Raw genomic sequence first — 16,023 nt, 5'->3', positions numbered from 1 at the left:
AACAAAAGAATGGGGTTGATCCTTGTGGTTACATTTTCAAATAACACAAGTTTTGCTTATTACTGACATAAAGCAGTAAATTTAACCTTTGGAGAAAACACTTTTTTTTGTTTTTTCTCCTAAATGTGGCAACCGTATGTTTAACTTGAAAATTATTAGCTGTCATTGCAGTTGCAAATAGAAGGAAAGATACACAGGAAGAATTTACTAGTTTAAATGTTTTCTGTGCTTGAAAACATACAATTGTCAACTTCCCTTCACAGTTAAGTCTTTTATGCATATGTTTACTAATGTAGGTTGCAGAATTAGATAAGTTAATGAAAATAAACTTCTCTAATATTGAATCAATTTTTTAAAAATGAAATGCTAAGAACGTTGTGTCTCTGGTATAGAAGTTACGTAGGAAAAATGATAAAATTCTGACTTGTTGGAATAGCGTCAATTATCTGAAATATCTAACTTTGAAAACATTTAGTTTTAAGCTTCCAAGTGTTTAATTATGCATATTCTGCTATGGAAATAATAGGATAATTCTGACCATACTAATTCATAACCATGGAGAATTTTATTTGCTTTTAAAATTCAAAGGTTGTAAACACTCATTAATAAACTGTTTAAACTGAGGAAACTCCAAAGTCATAATTTGCTTCTTAGAAAAATATTAAGAAAATTCAAAATGAATTAAGGAGCTTTAACTCCTCCCATTCGTTCTAGGGTTTATCTACATGGGGACACTCAGGAAGATTAATTGAGATTAACCAAAGGTGTGAATTTAAAATGGATTAGTTACACATGGGTGTTTTAATGTGGTTTATGCACTTATTCAGAATTGTAGAGGCCTTAATTTGACTTCGTTTATTTCATTTTGGAAATTAAGGCTCATTTAATTCTGAATAAGAATGTTCATGTGGGGGTTTAATTCAATTTAACTAATCCACTTTTAATTCACCTTTTTTGTTAATTTGGATTAATTGTCTAGAGTGTGTCAATGAAGACAGGCCCTAACAAACTTATTTATAATATATGTTCTCCTAATCTGTCCTAAGGGCCAAGCAATTTACACATGGTTTGCTGCTTGTAGAATTGTTTGTCATGCCACATCAGAGGCTGAAAAAGTTTCAGCGTCTGTGAATAAATATTAAAAGCTTAATATTTTTCCTTTTATAATTGTGTGTGTTTATATATACAAATAATGTAATTTGATTCAAAAATACAAACACCATAAAATCCAGTTACGATTCTAAAATTTTATCTTTTTTTTTAATCAGCTCATAGGCTACAATGAGAAGCCAGTAAACCTACAGATGTTCATTGGAACAGCAGACGATCGCTACTTACGACCTCATGCATTCTACCAGGTGCACCGAATCACTGGGAAAACAGTTGCTACTGCTAGCCAAGAGATAATAATTGCCAGCACAAAAGTACTGGAAATTCCACTTCTTCCTGAAAATAATATGTCTGCCAGGTGTGTAGTAGCATTTTTCCCAAACTAGCAAGTTAATCATTTGTGTATTCCTTTCAAAGCAATACAAGGTTGAAAATGGTGTATTTTTTTTTTTTAAGGTAACTTGACATAGCCTTAATTGCTTCGATTTTTAATTATGTACTATATATAGTGTCTGGGTTTTTTTCCTGCTAGCAAGCTTTTTAAAAAAAATGCTTTTTGTTACCTGTAGTTGGATTATTATCCTAACTTTTCTTCAGGCCTCTGTGCAAAATCTGAAATGGAATGATTATGTATTATTTTAATGAACAAAGGGGGAACCTGACATCCCATCTAAAATGCTACACCATGCTACTTAGAAGCCAAGTGAGCACCATAAATTATTTCTTATATGAATCAAGTTCAGCATATATGCCGATTTGGCTAAACGTGTATAATTTCTCAGTATGAGTAAGAATACTTTTTTTTAATGTGAGGTTTTTAGAAGAATAATGTGGACTACCATATAATGCAGCAACAGAGTTACTTAGTTACAGGTTTTAATGTGTATAACTTTATTTGAAATTTTCCATAAAATGCCTTCTGTAGTCTTCTGTAGTTGTTGTCTCATAACAGTACTATGCAGTCTGTCACGCTATTATTTAGTTGACTACATAGCCGTTGTCCCAAATAAACAATAATTGCTATTTTGGAATTTCAGAACATGTTTTGTTAGGTCAGTTGGTTGCAGTTTGGCCATTTTATGACACTGTTTCCCATGCAGAATTGTACGTGATTGTCACTTCTGAGTGACTTGTTTCAAAAGTGTCATCAGGAAGGCACTAATGTAATACAAATAATTGATCTTTTACTTTTTAAAAAGTCAAAAGGACAGGGGATATAAGTTCCCGAAATATAACTTTACAGCTGAAATCTATAGTTTCCTTTTTTGCCCTAATTTAAAGCATCATAGTAGCAGCTATCCAAGTTAGTGGCACAGAGCAAAATTGAGAGTTATTTTTAGTTCTAGTTTAACAAGAGAGTTAAACTGAGACCTTTAGGATATGTTTTCGATCATGTAGTAATACTTGACTTCTTTTCCTCCATCTGTCTTCTAACCCTTCTCCTCCAGTATTGATTGTGCTGGTATTTTGAAACTCCGCAATTCAGATATAGAGCTCCGTAAAGGAGAGACAGATATTGGAAGAAAGAATACCAGAGTGCGACTTGTGTTCCGTGTTCATATCCCACAGCCTAGTGGAAAAGTGTTGTCTCTACAGATTGCTTCCATACCTGTTGAATGCTGTAAGTTGTGTAACAGTTAGTCTCTTACACACATTTAAAATCTCTTAATTACAGTTGCAATAGCTTTCTTTTCCATGTGTCAGTAGAATTTTAGGCAGAAGAATCCACAGGAATATTATGGCTGTGAAGTTATTTTTGAAACTGTGTGCCTTTACTGCAAAACCTATCCGTTACTAACTGAAGATACTTAGAGAGTAGTTGGAACATTGTACATTTAAATGTAAAATTGAAGTATTAAAATTTTCTTTAAAGCATTTCAGTATGCTAAATCATGTTGTTAAAAGAAATTTACGTAAATATGTGGAAATTTGGGAAGAGCAAAATTTGTACTTAATGTGCTTTTTCATGTAAAAAGTAATAATCATGTTTCTACATAAGAGCATCAGTATTCATTTTGGGTTTTATGTAACATAATACTTTATAATTTAAAAGTCAAAGCATTTATTTTTGGAAAAAATGCTAATTAATGGTTTCAGTGGGCAGATTCTACATCCCTACTAGAGACTAAGGCCTGGTCTACACTGGGGGATGGGGAGGGATCGATCTAAGTTACGCAACTTCAGCTACATGAATAATGTAGCTGAAGTCGACATACTTAGATCTACTTACCACAATGTCTTCACTGCGGAAGTCAATTGTTGATACTCCCCGCATCGACTCTACCTGCATCTCTTGCTCCGGTAGACTCCACTTGGCCTCTCGCGCTCCAGTTGACGAGAGAGTGTTTGGCAGTTGATTTATCGCGTCTTCACTAGATGCACTAAATCGACCGCTGCTGGATCAATTGCTCCGGAGGCAAGTGTAGACATGTCCTAAATAGCAGTGTTTCTAATTCAGCAGTTCAAGTTCTTTGTGGTATTTATTTGTAAACTACAGGTGTGGGAATACCAAAATGGGTCATATAAAGAATAAGTAGCTTTTGACAATTATTTTGACCTCAAAATAATTCAGAAATATTTTAAACAGATTTCACTAAACTGAAATGTGAATCCAATGTATGCGGTTAGCCTGTTGTGAAGTTTTGTGATTGCTTACTGTATCATCCTTCATTTAGTAATTTCAGTTTGACTCAAAATATGAAAGTAGTTAAACATTTTTTCCTTTTTCAACCCTTTTTAAAAAATAGCTCAGCGATCTGCTCAAGAACTTCCTCAGATAGAAAAATACAGCATAAACAGTTGTTCCGTAAATGGAGGCCATGAAATGGTTATGACTGGATCTAATTTTCTTCCAGAATCAAAAATTATATTTCTTGAAAAAGGACAAGGTAAGTTTCCTTTTTTAGTTTTGAAAAGAACTGGAATTATGAATGTTTCAGTGGTAAATGTATTAAAACCTTTGCAAGTTGTAATCTCAAACTTCAGTTTGATCAGTGATCTGTGTTCTGTGGGTTAGCTGCTATAAATGAAAATAGTACAGTTGCTGCCTCAGGAAGATGATTACAAACCAACTGGTTCCTCACTGAAAACTTGGAACTGCTTGTACATTGCATATATTATGCATTCCCCTTCCCTTGTGTTTTACTAGAAAGAAATTGTACGAAATATAACAGGGAACTATTTGACGTCTGTTCCAGTTATTTGTTCACCATTTGAGTTGTGTGTTGCCTGTGACTTAATTGCTGCTTAGGAATTAGCTGTGTTATCATGCTTTCAGGTGAGGAATTGTTTTGATTCCTTCAGAGAACGTTTCCATACAACTTATCCAGAACACCTTGTCCAGTTCTGGGAGAATACTTCATCCAGTTTTTTGGGATCCAAAAAACTCAGTTTAACACCAGATTTTGTCACTCGGATTCCTTGATTTGGCATACAACAAGCTATGCTGAGTTGACCAGCCTTAAATGTAGCGGGTGGGTACAGGGCATTTCACACATCCAAGTTCTACAGAAAACTTCTTGCTTTATATATATTTACACGTTATATTGCATTTTTTGTGCATTGCATCAAACATTTTACTTTGCAGGAACCATTTCCTGTGTAGCATGCTCTAGCCATGCATTGTCCATGCTCACCCCAGTCTTTACCTGATCTCTGCATTCCTAACTTCCTTGTCCTTTGTTAGTAAATGGGTCCTTGGGTGTTCTCCCTCTTATCTTAGCTGGTTCAGACATTCTATCTTTAGCCTCCTGACCTGTTTACTTTTCTTATTTAGTAGAAATGTTCTGTTTTCAGCCTAAACATCTGTTTACTACCCTAATTTTGTCCACTGAGAAATGAGGCCTCCCTCCATGTGTTAATTGGTCATGTCAGGCGAGACCTCCACTACAGGAATAAACATCATGAACAAATTGGTATATAGAGAATTTTGTGTTCATACAAGTTTGGCAAACAATTAAGAGGCAGAAGATAAAAAAATAAAATTTTTGGTAACCAAGAATGATGTCTACATAAAATATATTTTCTCAAAGAGTACTTGAGGCATCAATAGATCTTTAAAAGTCTGGTTCACATGGCTTATCTGTTTAAAGTTAAGCATGTGCATTTGCATGTTTATATTTGCTTGTGCATAAGTTGCATAGGTAAATACAATGCAGATGTGTGCACAAATCAGATATTTGCAATATGTAAAGAGATAGATGCTGAATTTGCCACTTGCTTGCATACATACCCAAATTGTCCATGTATATTGGATATTTGCATGCATAAGGAGTCAAACAAATGTGTGAGTACCTAAAAATCTGGTCTTGTATTTATAGTACATGTACAATTCCTATTTATTCTCTTTCTCAAGATTTCAGCTAGTGTAAAGAGTAATAAAGATGATACTCCTGGTGGAATTCTGTGCCACTGTGCAGAATTCATGTCCCCTGCAGATTTTTTTTTCTCTGCAAAAAATACATTCTGCTAGAGATGCACTGCAGTTACACGTTTTGCCCACTAGGGGCTGCTGTAGTACCAGAAGAGTGGGCAGTTGGCTCAGCCAGCCACAAGTAGAGAGGAGAGTGCCCTGCCCATAGGGCCAGGTGAAGAGGCATGAAATATGGGGGGGGGAGGAGGATGGAAAGAGTAGGGCACATGGGGCTGCTGGGAGATTACATAGACTGGAGTTCAGAAGGGCTAGTGGGTAGAGGGGCAGAAGCACAGAAGCTAGTGGGTTGACAGCATTGAGCTAGGAGCTGAGTGGGATTGGAAGTGCAGGGACACATAGGGATGGGGTGTCTGAATGAGGATGCAGGAATAGGGGAGGGGAGTGCAGGGATGGATGTGGAGAGAAGGGGTAGCTGAATGGGGATGCAAGGACACAGGGTGGAGCAGATATGTCTGACTGAATGAGGGAAGCTAAGGGGTCAGCCAGGATCTGCATGGGGGAGGCTCCCTAACAGTCCCTCCCCACTCACCCCCGAAAAACCTGTTCCATATTTCTCCCACCCATGCCCAACAGCCTTCCAGGTTTTCTCCCACCAATTACTTCCCTCTTCCTCAGCTCATCCATTATCCCAACTTACCCAAGCCTTTGCACTGCTTCTGTGGGGTGCAGGAAATATGTTTCCTTATTGTAGTTTAAAATGAATTACTCAGTTCTGTATTAATATGCTAGTAAGGAATCAATTTGTCAAAAACATTCAGGAAGTCTTTTTAGTTGTCTGTATTGTTACAGCCCTACTTGCTGACAGGTATTTTGAAATAAATTACCAAAATAATTGAAACTGGTGTGATTATATTGTTTTGACAAAACATATGCAGAACTTTAAAATATTTTGTGCAAAACTTTTTCAATTTTTTGGCACAAAATTCCCCCAGAAGTAAGTTGAGAACTGAAGGGCCAAAATTCTTGCCTTATCTTGTTAATAAAGTCCATTCAAAGTGCTTAGGTTGCAAACATTCATTAGTTTAATATACTTAAAGCATTTAGTATTTTTCTTCACAAAACTCTAATGCATTCATGTATTTTAGAAAAATTAAACTTCAAATTGCTTTCATACAATATATAATACAGTAGTAACAAATTAACCTACAGTAGCTAGCAGATTCTTTAAGTTTGATAGTGGGAAATTTTAGAGGCCCTACTTCCTATAGGGTTGGGTAAGAAGATTTGACTGAATAGTATATTCAGCTGTATATTAAGTAACTACCTGAAATGAAAGCTGTAATTTAAAACTTATCTAAAGAAAATAAGTTTCTGTTCTTCTTGTTTTAGTCCTGAAGCAGTTGTGTGTTAGGCATAATTGTAGCAGCTTTTTAGGAGGCTTACTTAGTTTTGCTAAACTTTTTCTGTTCTTCTTCTTCGGTTTGAGCTTTATCCTGGACCCTTTAATTCAAGGGAGGTTCAAGAGTTCTGGATAACTTGTTTTTGTATTAGGGAGCAATCTTGCTGAACCTTCCCCGCTTCTTCTCCTCCTGTCTCCCTTCTGCCCCTTCTTTCCCCCCCCCACCCCAAAAAAATAGGTAGCTTAAAACACTCATGCTCGGACATAGAAAAGAAACGCCTCTCTTTTTTAAAAATGTTTCTGATTTGAAGAAAAAAATTACACAGCCTACACAGTGAATACTGTATATATTTACATTTTTGCAGGGACCCTAACAGCTTGAAATATCATCAACTAAAAAGTAGCTTCAGATACTACATCTGTTCCTGAGTTCTAATACTGTTTGTGGTTTTACAAACTCATTTTCTTATTTTAAAAATATTTCATTCCACTCTTGCTGTGTTTGATACCCACACAAACATTCAGAATGAATGACTGAATAGACGCTGGACCATGGAAAAAGAATGAGAATTCTTGATGCTTGGGGCACTCACCAGGATGTGGGAGACCAGAGTTCAAGTCCCTGCTCCAATGACTACTCAATTACTTATACACAGAGAAACAGCTACAACAGGAGAGATTGAAAGATCCACACCAGAATATCTCATAGTCCAGCAGCTAAAGGTTCTCCTCTGCGGTCTGGGAGACCCAAGTTAAAATCCCTGTTCCTTATCAGGCAGTGGGGGATTTGAACCCAGGCCTTCCATATTCCTGGGTAAGTGCCTTAATCAGTGGATTAAAAGTAATGAGAAGGGCACCACCATTATGGGCATTCTGGTCTGCTCCTTTAGGTGATTGCTCCTCATTCTTCAGTTAATATGCAACTAGAATCAGATGTTTCTTGGCAGCTCAGCAAACTGAATTTTGCAACCAGTCAGGGCATAAGAACAAACTAAATTCTGCCTTTCCGCAACATGGATTTTGTGCCTTGGCTTCAATAGGCTGTCGGGGGAAAGATAAAAATCTAGCCGTTGTACTGGGCTTAAATTTTCTCTAAATGCCCTGTAAAATAAAGTACGTGAATCAAATCTGTGGTATCATACACAAAACTAAACTATTGACTCAAAAAGTATTTTAATATCAACAGACTTGTAGGGTACTTCTTGACAAATCATCAGTTAAGTTTCAATGGTCTTGGGTAGTCAACTTCACCCTGCATGTTATTAACTTCCAGTAAACATCCAGCTTTGCTGTTGCTTAAATATTAGAGACCTGACAGGGACTTCATTAACTCACATGCCCTTCTTTTTCTTGTGCAGCAGTTCCATATTTATAATATATAGATCACATTTTACCAATTTTAATTAAAAAATACAGAATTAATTTGGGGAATAATGAAATGACAGTATAGTGCTAATATATTAAATAATCCTTTTATGTTAACAATTGTACATCTGATGGTGTAATTTCCAGAACAATAAAATCATTTCCCCTACCATTAGTGTAAAACTTTGTTTTGTTAGATGGACTTTCATTATTTTTTATCTGAAACTTGTAATGGATCTGACATAGGTCTAACTAAAAGATAAATCTGAACGTTTCAGTCATGATCTTGTATTTTGCAAGATATTACCATTGAAATAGAGCTGTCACTAGATATTGGTAATTTCTCTCTCTTCAAAAACTGATGTCTAAATACACTTTTATAATTACAATCCTAACAAAGAAGTTTGTGTCAGTAGTAGAGCACATTAGTTAATTTTGACCTCAGCTATATATTAACAAATCTTTGTTACAGACAAAGCTGCTAAACACATAACATACCTGACATAGGACCACAAAAGCAAGGAAATATAATGCTAAATATATACCCTCTACTAATCCACACACGCACACACACCACTTTACTACTACAACTAGCTATACCACAATCTTAATTCTGCTCCATAGGGATGCCATCTTTCTGTCACCATCATCACCACAAAACCCCCTCCCAGCACCAAATTACTAAACTAGACATCCACAACTAATAGTGTTTTGAGGGCAGAGTTTGATAAGATGGGTAGTGGAAAGCTTAGCATCCATATGAGTGCAAAGTTAAGGTTGTGGTTCATAGATAAGGACAGATGGGACCACTGTGATCATCTAGTCTTCTTCATAACAAAGGGCATAGAACTTTCCTGAATTAATTACTGTTTGAACTAAAGCAAAGCATATATTTTAAAGAAGAATCTAATCTGGATTTTAAAAAATTGCCAGGGATAGTGGAATCCACCAGACAATCTGCTTAATTGTTGCAGTGGTTAATTACACTCACTATTAGAAATGTTCACCTTATTTCCAGTCTGAACTTGTCTAGCTTCAACTTCCAGCTATTGGATCTTGTAATACCTTTGTCTAAGCTGAAGAGCCCATTACCAATTTCGTGTTCCCTATGTAGATACTCAGCCTGTGATCAAACTATCCCTTAACCTTCTATTTGCTAAACTAAATAGATTCAAAGAGCTCAGTTACAATAAGGCATGTTTCCTAATCCTGTAATCATTCTTGTTGCTCTTTGCTGAATCCTCACCACTTTATCAATGTTTTTCTTGAACTATGGACCTCAAAACTGGATATAATATTCCAGTAACAGTTGTACCAATGCCAAATACAGAGATAATATCTCCTTATACCCACAGAGATCCCTCTGTTTCTACATACCAGGATTCCATTAGCCCTTTTGACCACAGTGTCACACTAGGAGCTCATATTCAGATGATTACCCTCCAGCGTTCCCAAATCATCTTCAGAGTCTCTGCTTCCCAGGATAGACTCCCTCAGTCCTTTGGTCTACATTCTTTGTTCTTCTTAAACTGATAGTCCCTATTGTATTCTAGAGGATTGCATTAGGACCATATTGTCAGTGAATGTTCATAACTCCTTACATACTATCCTTACATACATTTTGCAATGATTGTAACCAGTATGTCACAGGTTTTCAGTAGAGACCTTGTATGTAGATGCCAGACCCAAGGAATCCCTGTAGCCCTTATACACCCCATGCGCTCTGCCAGTTGGCACCAAGAAGTCCCTGGGTCACGGTGCTCCAGCTGCCTCGGTTCCTTTCAGCCTAGACTAGCTGATGGGTTAGAACCGAACTGGAGTAAACCCGGATCAGTCCTTAGCATCTAGCTTAGATAACACTATTAGGATTTTTTAGTATAGGATTAATTGGTATATAGCTAAGGATAGATTTTAGTCAAAACATTCTTTGGTTCTGAGATGGTCGAGCCAAAGACTAGTAAGACAGGCTTTAAGAGATGTGCTTCCTGCCCATCTGTCTTTCCAGCATCCAGTGCACCTACCAGATGCCTTGTCTGTCTAGAAGAGGGGGTACTCTCCTTCAAATGCTCTACATTTATTCCAAGAACGAGAAAGGACTGGCAGAACACACTACAGGCAATTCTGCTACAGGAGACATTCGCAACGAAGCCTGTTGGATGTGAACTTTTGTATGAATCCAAGACATACCATAGACCAACCTTCACCTCAAATACATCAGAGGTTAAACTCTTCAGAGACACATGCTTCTTGTCTGCTTCACCTCTGAGCTCAAAGACTATGGCTCTGTCACAGTTCAGAGCAATTTAACCAGTATTCCCCCTTCCATGGGCCAGCAAGGGCACCCATTCTCAGGCTTCCAATTCCCCAGCCATCTCCTCTGTGGACAGAGACATGCACCTCTCTCCTTCATGATGGGGGTATTTTCAGGCTGTACTGTTCCCTGCCTATACTTTAAATTCTCCAGTAAAGTCAGATTGTATAACCAGGCCTACTCTGTTTTCTTCTCAAAGTCTGTAACATAATTGTCCACCAATATGTTACCACACAGCTTTTTCTAACCAAATATATATTTTCTTAAGGTAAAATCATTACCGAGAAAACAAAGAAACTACAGGGTCCTGTGGCACCTGATGAAGTGGGTATTCACTCACGAAAGCTTATGCTCTAATACTTCTGTTAGTCTGTAAGGCGCCACTGGACTCTTCGTTGCTTTTTACAGATCCAGACTATCACGGCTACCCCTCTGATAATAAAGAAACTACATTCATGCAAATAAGCTTACCATAGATTACCTCCTGATTCGAACTAGGTGAAGAATCCTTCAGACCCCACCAAGGAGTTTTTCAGTGGTTACAAATTCATAACTACCTTGGTTCAGAACTAGCACACCCGTGAATCTGAAAATCACACTTTTTTCTCCAGTTCAGGCCTCTGGTTTTGTCGTTGTGTTACAGGTGATCAGCAGACAGTGAGCTTCTGCTCAGAGTGCAGCGTCAAATTATATGATTGTATGATTGTGGTCAATCACACTGCTTGTATGATTGTAGTAACTTAGTTGCATATGTATTGGCAAAAGTAGTCCTACCTTTTCACTGAAATGTAAAAAATACGACTTTTTAGTCTAATTTTATTGTAGACACTGCTGAAGTCACTTGCTCCCCAATGCTTGTGTTTTAAGTATCCTATATGTAGTATTGTTTTTAATTACATACTGGTATTCGTCCTATGGTGGTTTGTGCAATATGACACAAACTTAAAAGCAATCATTCAACTTTCTACTGGTAGTGGATGACATCTATGAATAGTTGCATCTCTGGGTTTTTTCCTTTCTTGTCTTCTTCCAAACGGTAATTAGTGTGTGTGTACACATGCTTGCTTCTGGAATTAGAAATATTAATTTAATTTTTATCACATTATGTAATAGGAGCTTTTACCTTTAAACAAGTATCAGCATTCTTTTTTCATTAATGTATTATTTATAAATATATTTAAACAGATTTTAATTGGTCCATGTAAATTAAGTAGAACGGGCCAGATATTCAGCTTATGTTGAATGACACAGTACGTCAACACTAATACACTTCAGTTAAGAACGTGACCATTAAATTTTACAATTTATTTTAATTTACTTGACATTTTAAAATCATAGTGGAAAACTTGAATTTTCTCCTCCTATTTAAAGAATATCAGTGTAAAGAGCTAAACATGCTCTTTGACTGTGGTGTCAACTCACAATATAATCTATGGAGAAATCCTTAGAGATATAGATTTGTTTGTAAAGAAAACTTTGATCAGATTACATTGAAGTAAATAAAGAGCCTTGGATGTTTGCAACAGTAAGAACATTTAAGAATCTTAGAATCTGTTTACAATAACTGCAATATTCTCTTGTAACTGAACTTTAATATTTTGAATTGCATTCACTTTTATTCAGCGTATTTCAGAAAATACTTTTTCGCCTGAATGTCTTGTAAACTTAATTTCTCTCAACAGATGGACGACCTCAGTGGGAAGTAGAAGGGAAAATAATTAGGGAAAAGTGTCAAGGGGTGAGAAACTTATTTTTCTTTGTTTCTTCTTCTTTGTTTCTGCTTTTTAAGTAAGAAATTGGTGGTCTTTGTCTTGTTTTTCAGTTTAGACTTTTACTGTAAAGTAAATGATTAATAGGACACGTGAACAAGTTTTGAAGTTTACTTACTTCATCTGAAGACTTTTTCTAAATTGTCGTAACAATATAAAACAGTTATTAGGTTGCTGCTTCCTAAGAAAACGAAATGGTAAACTTGTTTCAAAAAACTCAAAAGAGAAATTTGGAATAACTGTTAAGGTGAGAAGTAATTTTCATTGCATTAGACTCCTGACAATGAGATGAGCGGTATGAAGTTTAGTGTCTGCTACCATGGCATTCATATGCTCAGGAAGATAAATTACCACCTCACGTAAGTGTATTTTTAAATGAAAATGTAATATCTAGAATATGCAAAAATGTCTCCCACGTCACAGATCTTAAATTATATCTTATGTTTCTGCTTTACTGTTTAGAAGATGCATGAAGCAATAGCTTCATCCAACTAAAAATCCCTGTTTGAGTTAACATTGCAATCAGCATTCATGCAGTATTCTTATTTAACAAGTGTATTTCATTTACATTTTAAATGTAATGCTATCTTGTTTCAACTTTAATTTAGGCTAACATTGTTCTTGAAGTTCCTCCGTACCATAACAAAACGATTACAGCTGCAGTCCAGGTGCAGTTTTATCTTTGCAATGGGAAGAGGAAAAAAAGCCAGTCTCAACGTTTTACTTATACACCAGGTACACACAGCTACTGCATCTTACTGCAAGCTAGTTAGTGTACACTTTTTAAACAAAAGTACTAAAATTTAGTGTATTTCATAGATACCATACAAAATATGTTTCCTTTGAGTAGATGTGACTAATTTTTTCCAGTTTGTGAATTGCTAATTAAGAATTTGTCTAACTTCATAACAGAGACTTTAATTCAATGTAGTAGTGTGAAATAATATGAATAGGGTTAAGAATGTCTATTTTGGCAATTATATATTTACAACGTTATTTAATTCTTTTATTCATATAGCTTGTTAATTCACATAGAGTGTGATTTCTCAGTGGTCACTGTTTTTCATTATTCTGTTCTGTCTCCAGTTAGTGATACTGTGTAGTGAATTCCAGGAGTACAGTCACAGATGATAGAGGAATAGATCATCCCCAGTTTATACAACTCCAGTCTCTCTCTCAATAGTCAAAATACAACTTTGGAGTTCAGATGAGATAGAAAAAAATATACTCCATAGACATCTTGCAGTGTGGAGAGAGCTAGTCTTGAACTTTGTAAGAATGGCACACTCTAATTGATCTGTCTTAGCAAGAGTGTTATTGGTATTGGGGAAAACCCTACTGCAGATATATAACACTTTATTCTTTTTGGACAGCTTTTCAAATGGACTTAAAGTTCCTAATAGACTGTAAAGAGCAATCAGGAGTTCGTCAAGAACCAGTGATAACTGTAAATGTAAAATCCCTTCAGCACTGCTTTGTACATGCTGTTTATGTGAAATTGGATGACTTGACATACACAAGCATATATCAGAAAACTAATGGATGCTCCTAACAGGCTCTGTAGACTGACACCTGAATTATTATTTTATACCAAAAGAGCACCAAAGTAATCATAAGTGGCTCTTTACTGAAAAAACTACTCTTGAAATATTGGAATGAGTAATGGAACATACCAGCTTAAAATGTGTCCAAAATAAAAAGGAAGTGAAGTTATAACTGAAGCTACATTATGGCAACCCTTAACACCCACTTGAAGGGTTTCCTGTTTTCATTTTAACATGCATGCTGTAAGCCAGTAATTGATTGGTACAGGTGTTGGCAGGAAAAAGCTGTTGTGCTTATGAGTAACAGCCCCTGATTATCGGTTACCCATGGCCTTTGGCTTAAAAAAGAAGCAGGGGGACTCAAATATTGAAGAATGTGTCAACCTACAATTCTGTGGCTGTTTTAAAAAGAACCCAGGAGCTGAAAGGAAATATGAAATAAGTCCGTGTAGGCATGGTAATAAGCATCTTGGGGAGGGGGGAGAATCATTCTAGGTGTTGCATAAAAAAAGATAATTATTGCCTCCACGTAGCCATACTTATGGGTGCATAGGCATGCCTCATTATTGGTGGAACTTTGGAAAGTTTTGATTGCTACAATAGCATGCGTGCACTGTTGTAGCACTTCAGATTTTTCAGTGCAGACCAAAGTGGGTTTTGGGGGAGTGTTTTGCTGATACATTGCTATATACTAAATGCGCTTATGGGATTAGAGGAGTGAGCTGTGGCAAGAAAACTTGAGTGCTTTTCCAATCCAGATGAATAGAGAACCTTCTTCTATTATTCCTTTGGGCAGAAAGACTCCTCAAAATAGAGGTCTCTGTTTGTACGGCCCTCAAAATCAACCGTACTGTTATCTGATGTGCAAATTGAGATCCAGCAACTTCACGCAGGTCCACAAATACTTCCTTGAGGGCTAATTGTTGATTCCATTAAGGTTAACAATGACCTACTTAAGGGAACCTCTTTTGAGCTTCATGTCTTTCTTCTTGGAGTCTCTACTCCGTGATCTACATGGCCAGTGAGGACTGTTTAGCCACGGATATCAACATCAAATCATGAGATGGCCTAATAGAGATGGTAGCAGTGCTGCCTTTTAAATTTAGCTCCCATGTTAAAAGCACTGAAGACCATTTCATCAGATGTTCCGTCTGACATATTTGAATGCTTAGGGGACAGTGGTGTTGAAAAGCCTATTACTCAGTCAAACTAAAGGCCATTCTTCCTCCTTTCCTCAGGAATTTTGTAGGAACTTCACATACAGGACCCATTCAATTCAAAATGCCATTTCCCCTCAATTTTTTTTTCTTTCAAGCAAACTTCAAAGTATTATTGGATGTACCTAAAAATAATTCCTTTTGCAATAATGGGAAAAAGTTGCCAAATATCTTAACTGTTACTTAATTGAAAGAGCCTTTGTTTATTTGACTAATTTACAGCATGATGTATATCCATAATATGTTAAGTAGTATTTCATAATTATCCATTCTTCCTCTCCCAAACTTCCAAATAAATTCTCATTCCACACCCCTTCCATGTCCAGCAGTACTGTGGGCATTCCCCTTTACCCTGCTGGTTGAAGGCAGGGCAACAGCTGGGACCACATCTGGTAGATCAAGGGTCTCCTTTTGGTAGCAGAGACTTTCAGGATAGAATTACCCCCAAAAAATGAATTTGACTAATTGGAGACTCCTAAAACAGGTTTTAAAGTGTTCTCCCCCGCCCCCCCAAAAGCCAGGGAATTAAGGGTCCACCCTCCCGTCCCATTCCCCCCCACCCCTGAAATGAAAAAAAGTCAAGGAATTAAGTCACAGAGGTGACACACAGGAGATCTCACAGGCAGATCCCATAAAGGTACCTTGCAGGGGCAGGTGGAGCAGTAGCAACTGCCGCTATCGTCACTGCTGCAACTGATTGATATGCAGCAGCTCTCCTCAACTTCAGCAGATCAGCTGTTTAGGAATCCATTGGGGCACCACTCCCTCAATAGAGGGTGCTTCTTGAAGTAATGAAGTGACTCTGCTTAAGACAGCTTATTTGCCCATGGAGTTGCCTTCTACAAAGAAAATGGTGGAGGAGTACCCCTTCCTCACTTTTTATAGCTCCATCTTCCTGGGGCAAAGTTCAGTAGACCCCTTCTAAAGATTCCTCTG

At 36.9% G+C, this 16,023-nt stretch overlaps 1 protein-coding gene across 2 annotated transcripts in view; it reads left to right on the top strand.

Moving 5' to 3' along the window:
• Positions 1-16,023, top strand: part of NFATC3 (nuclear factor of activated T cells 3) — a 163,502-nt gene that overhangs the window by 115,635 nt on the left and 31,844 nt on the right. For both annotated transcript variants that reach the window (XM_032780949.2, XM_032780948.2), the window contains exons 4-8: positions 1,269-1,468; positions 2,559-2,731; positions 3,858-3,998; positions 12,240-12,295; positions 12,935-13,061. In XM_032780949.2, the coding sequence (XP_032636840.1) occupies positions 1,269-1,468; positions 2,559-2,731; positions 3,858-3,998; positions 12,240-12,295; positions 12,935-13,061 (697 nt within the window). The remainder of the gene's footprint in view (positions 1-1,268; positions 1,469-2,558; positions 2,732-3,857; positions 3,999-12,239; positions 12,296-12,934; positions 13,062-16,023) is intronic.

The sequence above is a fragment of the Chelonoidis abingdonii genome, chromosome 19 (genome assembly GCF_003597395.2).
Source record: "Chelonoidis abingdonii isolate Lonesome George chromosome 19, CheloAbing_2.0, whole genome shotgun sequence".
Lineage (NCBI taxonomy): Eukaryota > Metazoa > Chordata > Testudines > Testudinidae > Chelonoidis > Chelonoidis abingdonii.
The sequence above is the reverse complement of the archived record's forward strand: the minus strand, read 5'-3'. Positions and strand labels throughout refer to the sequence as shown.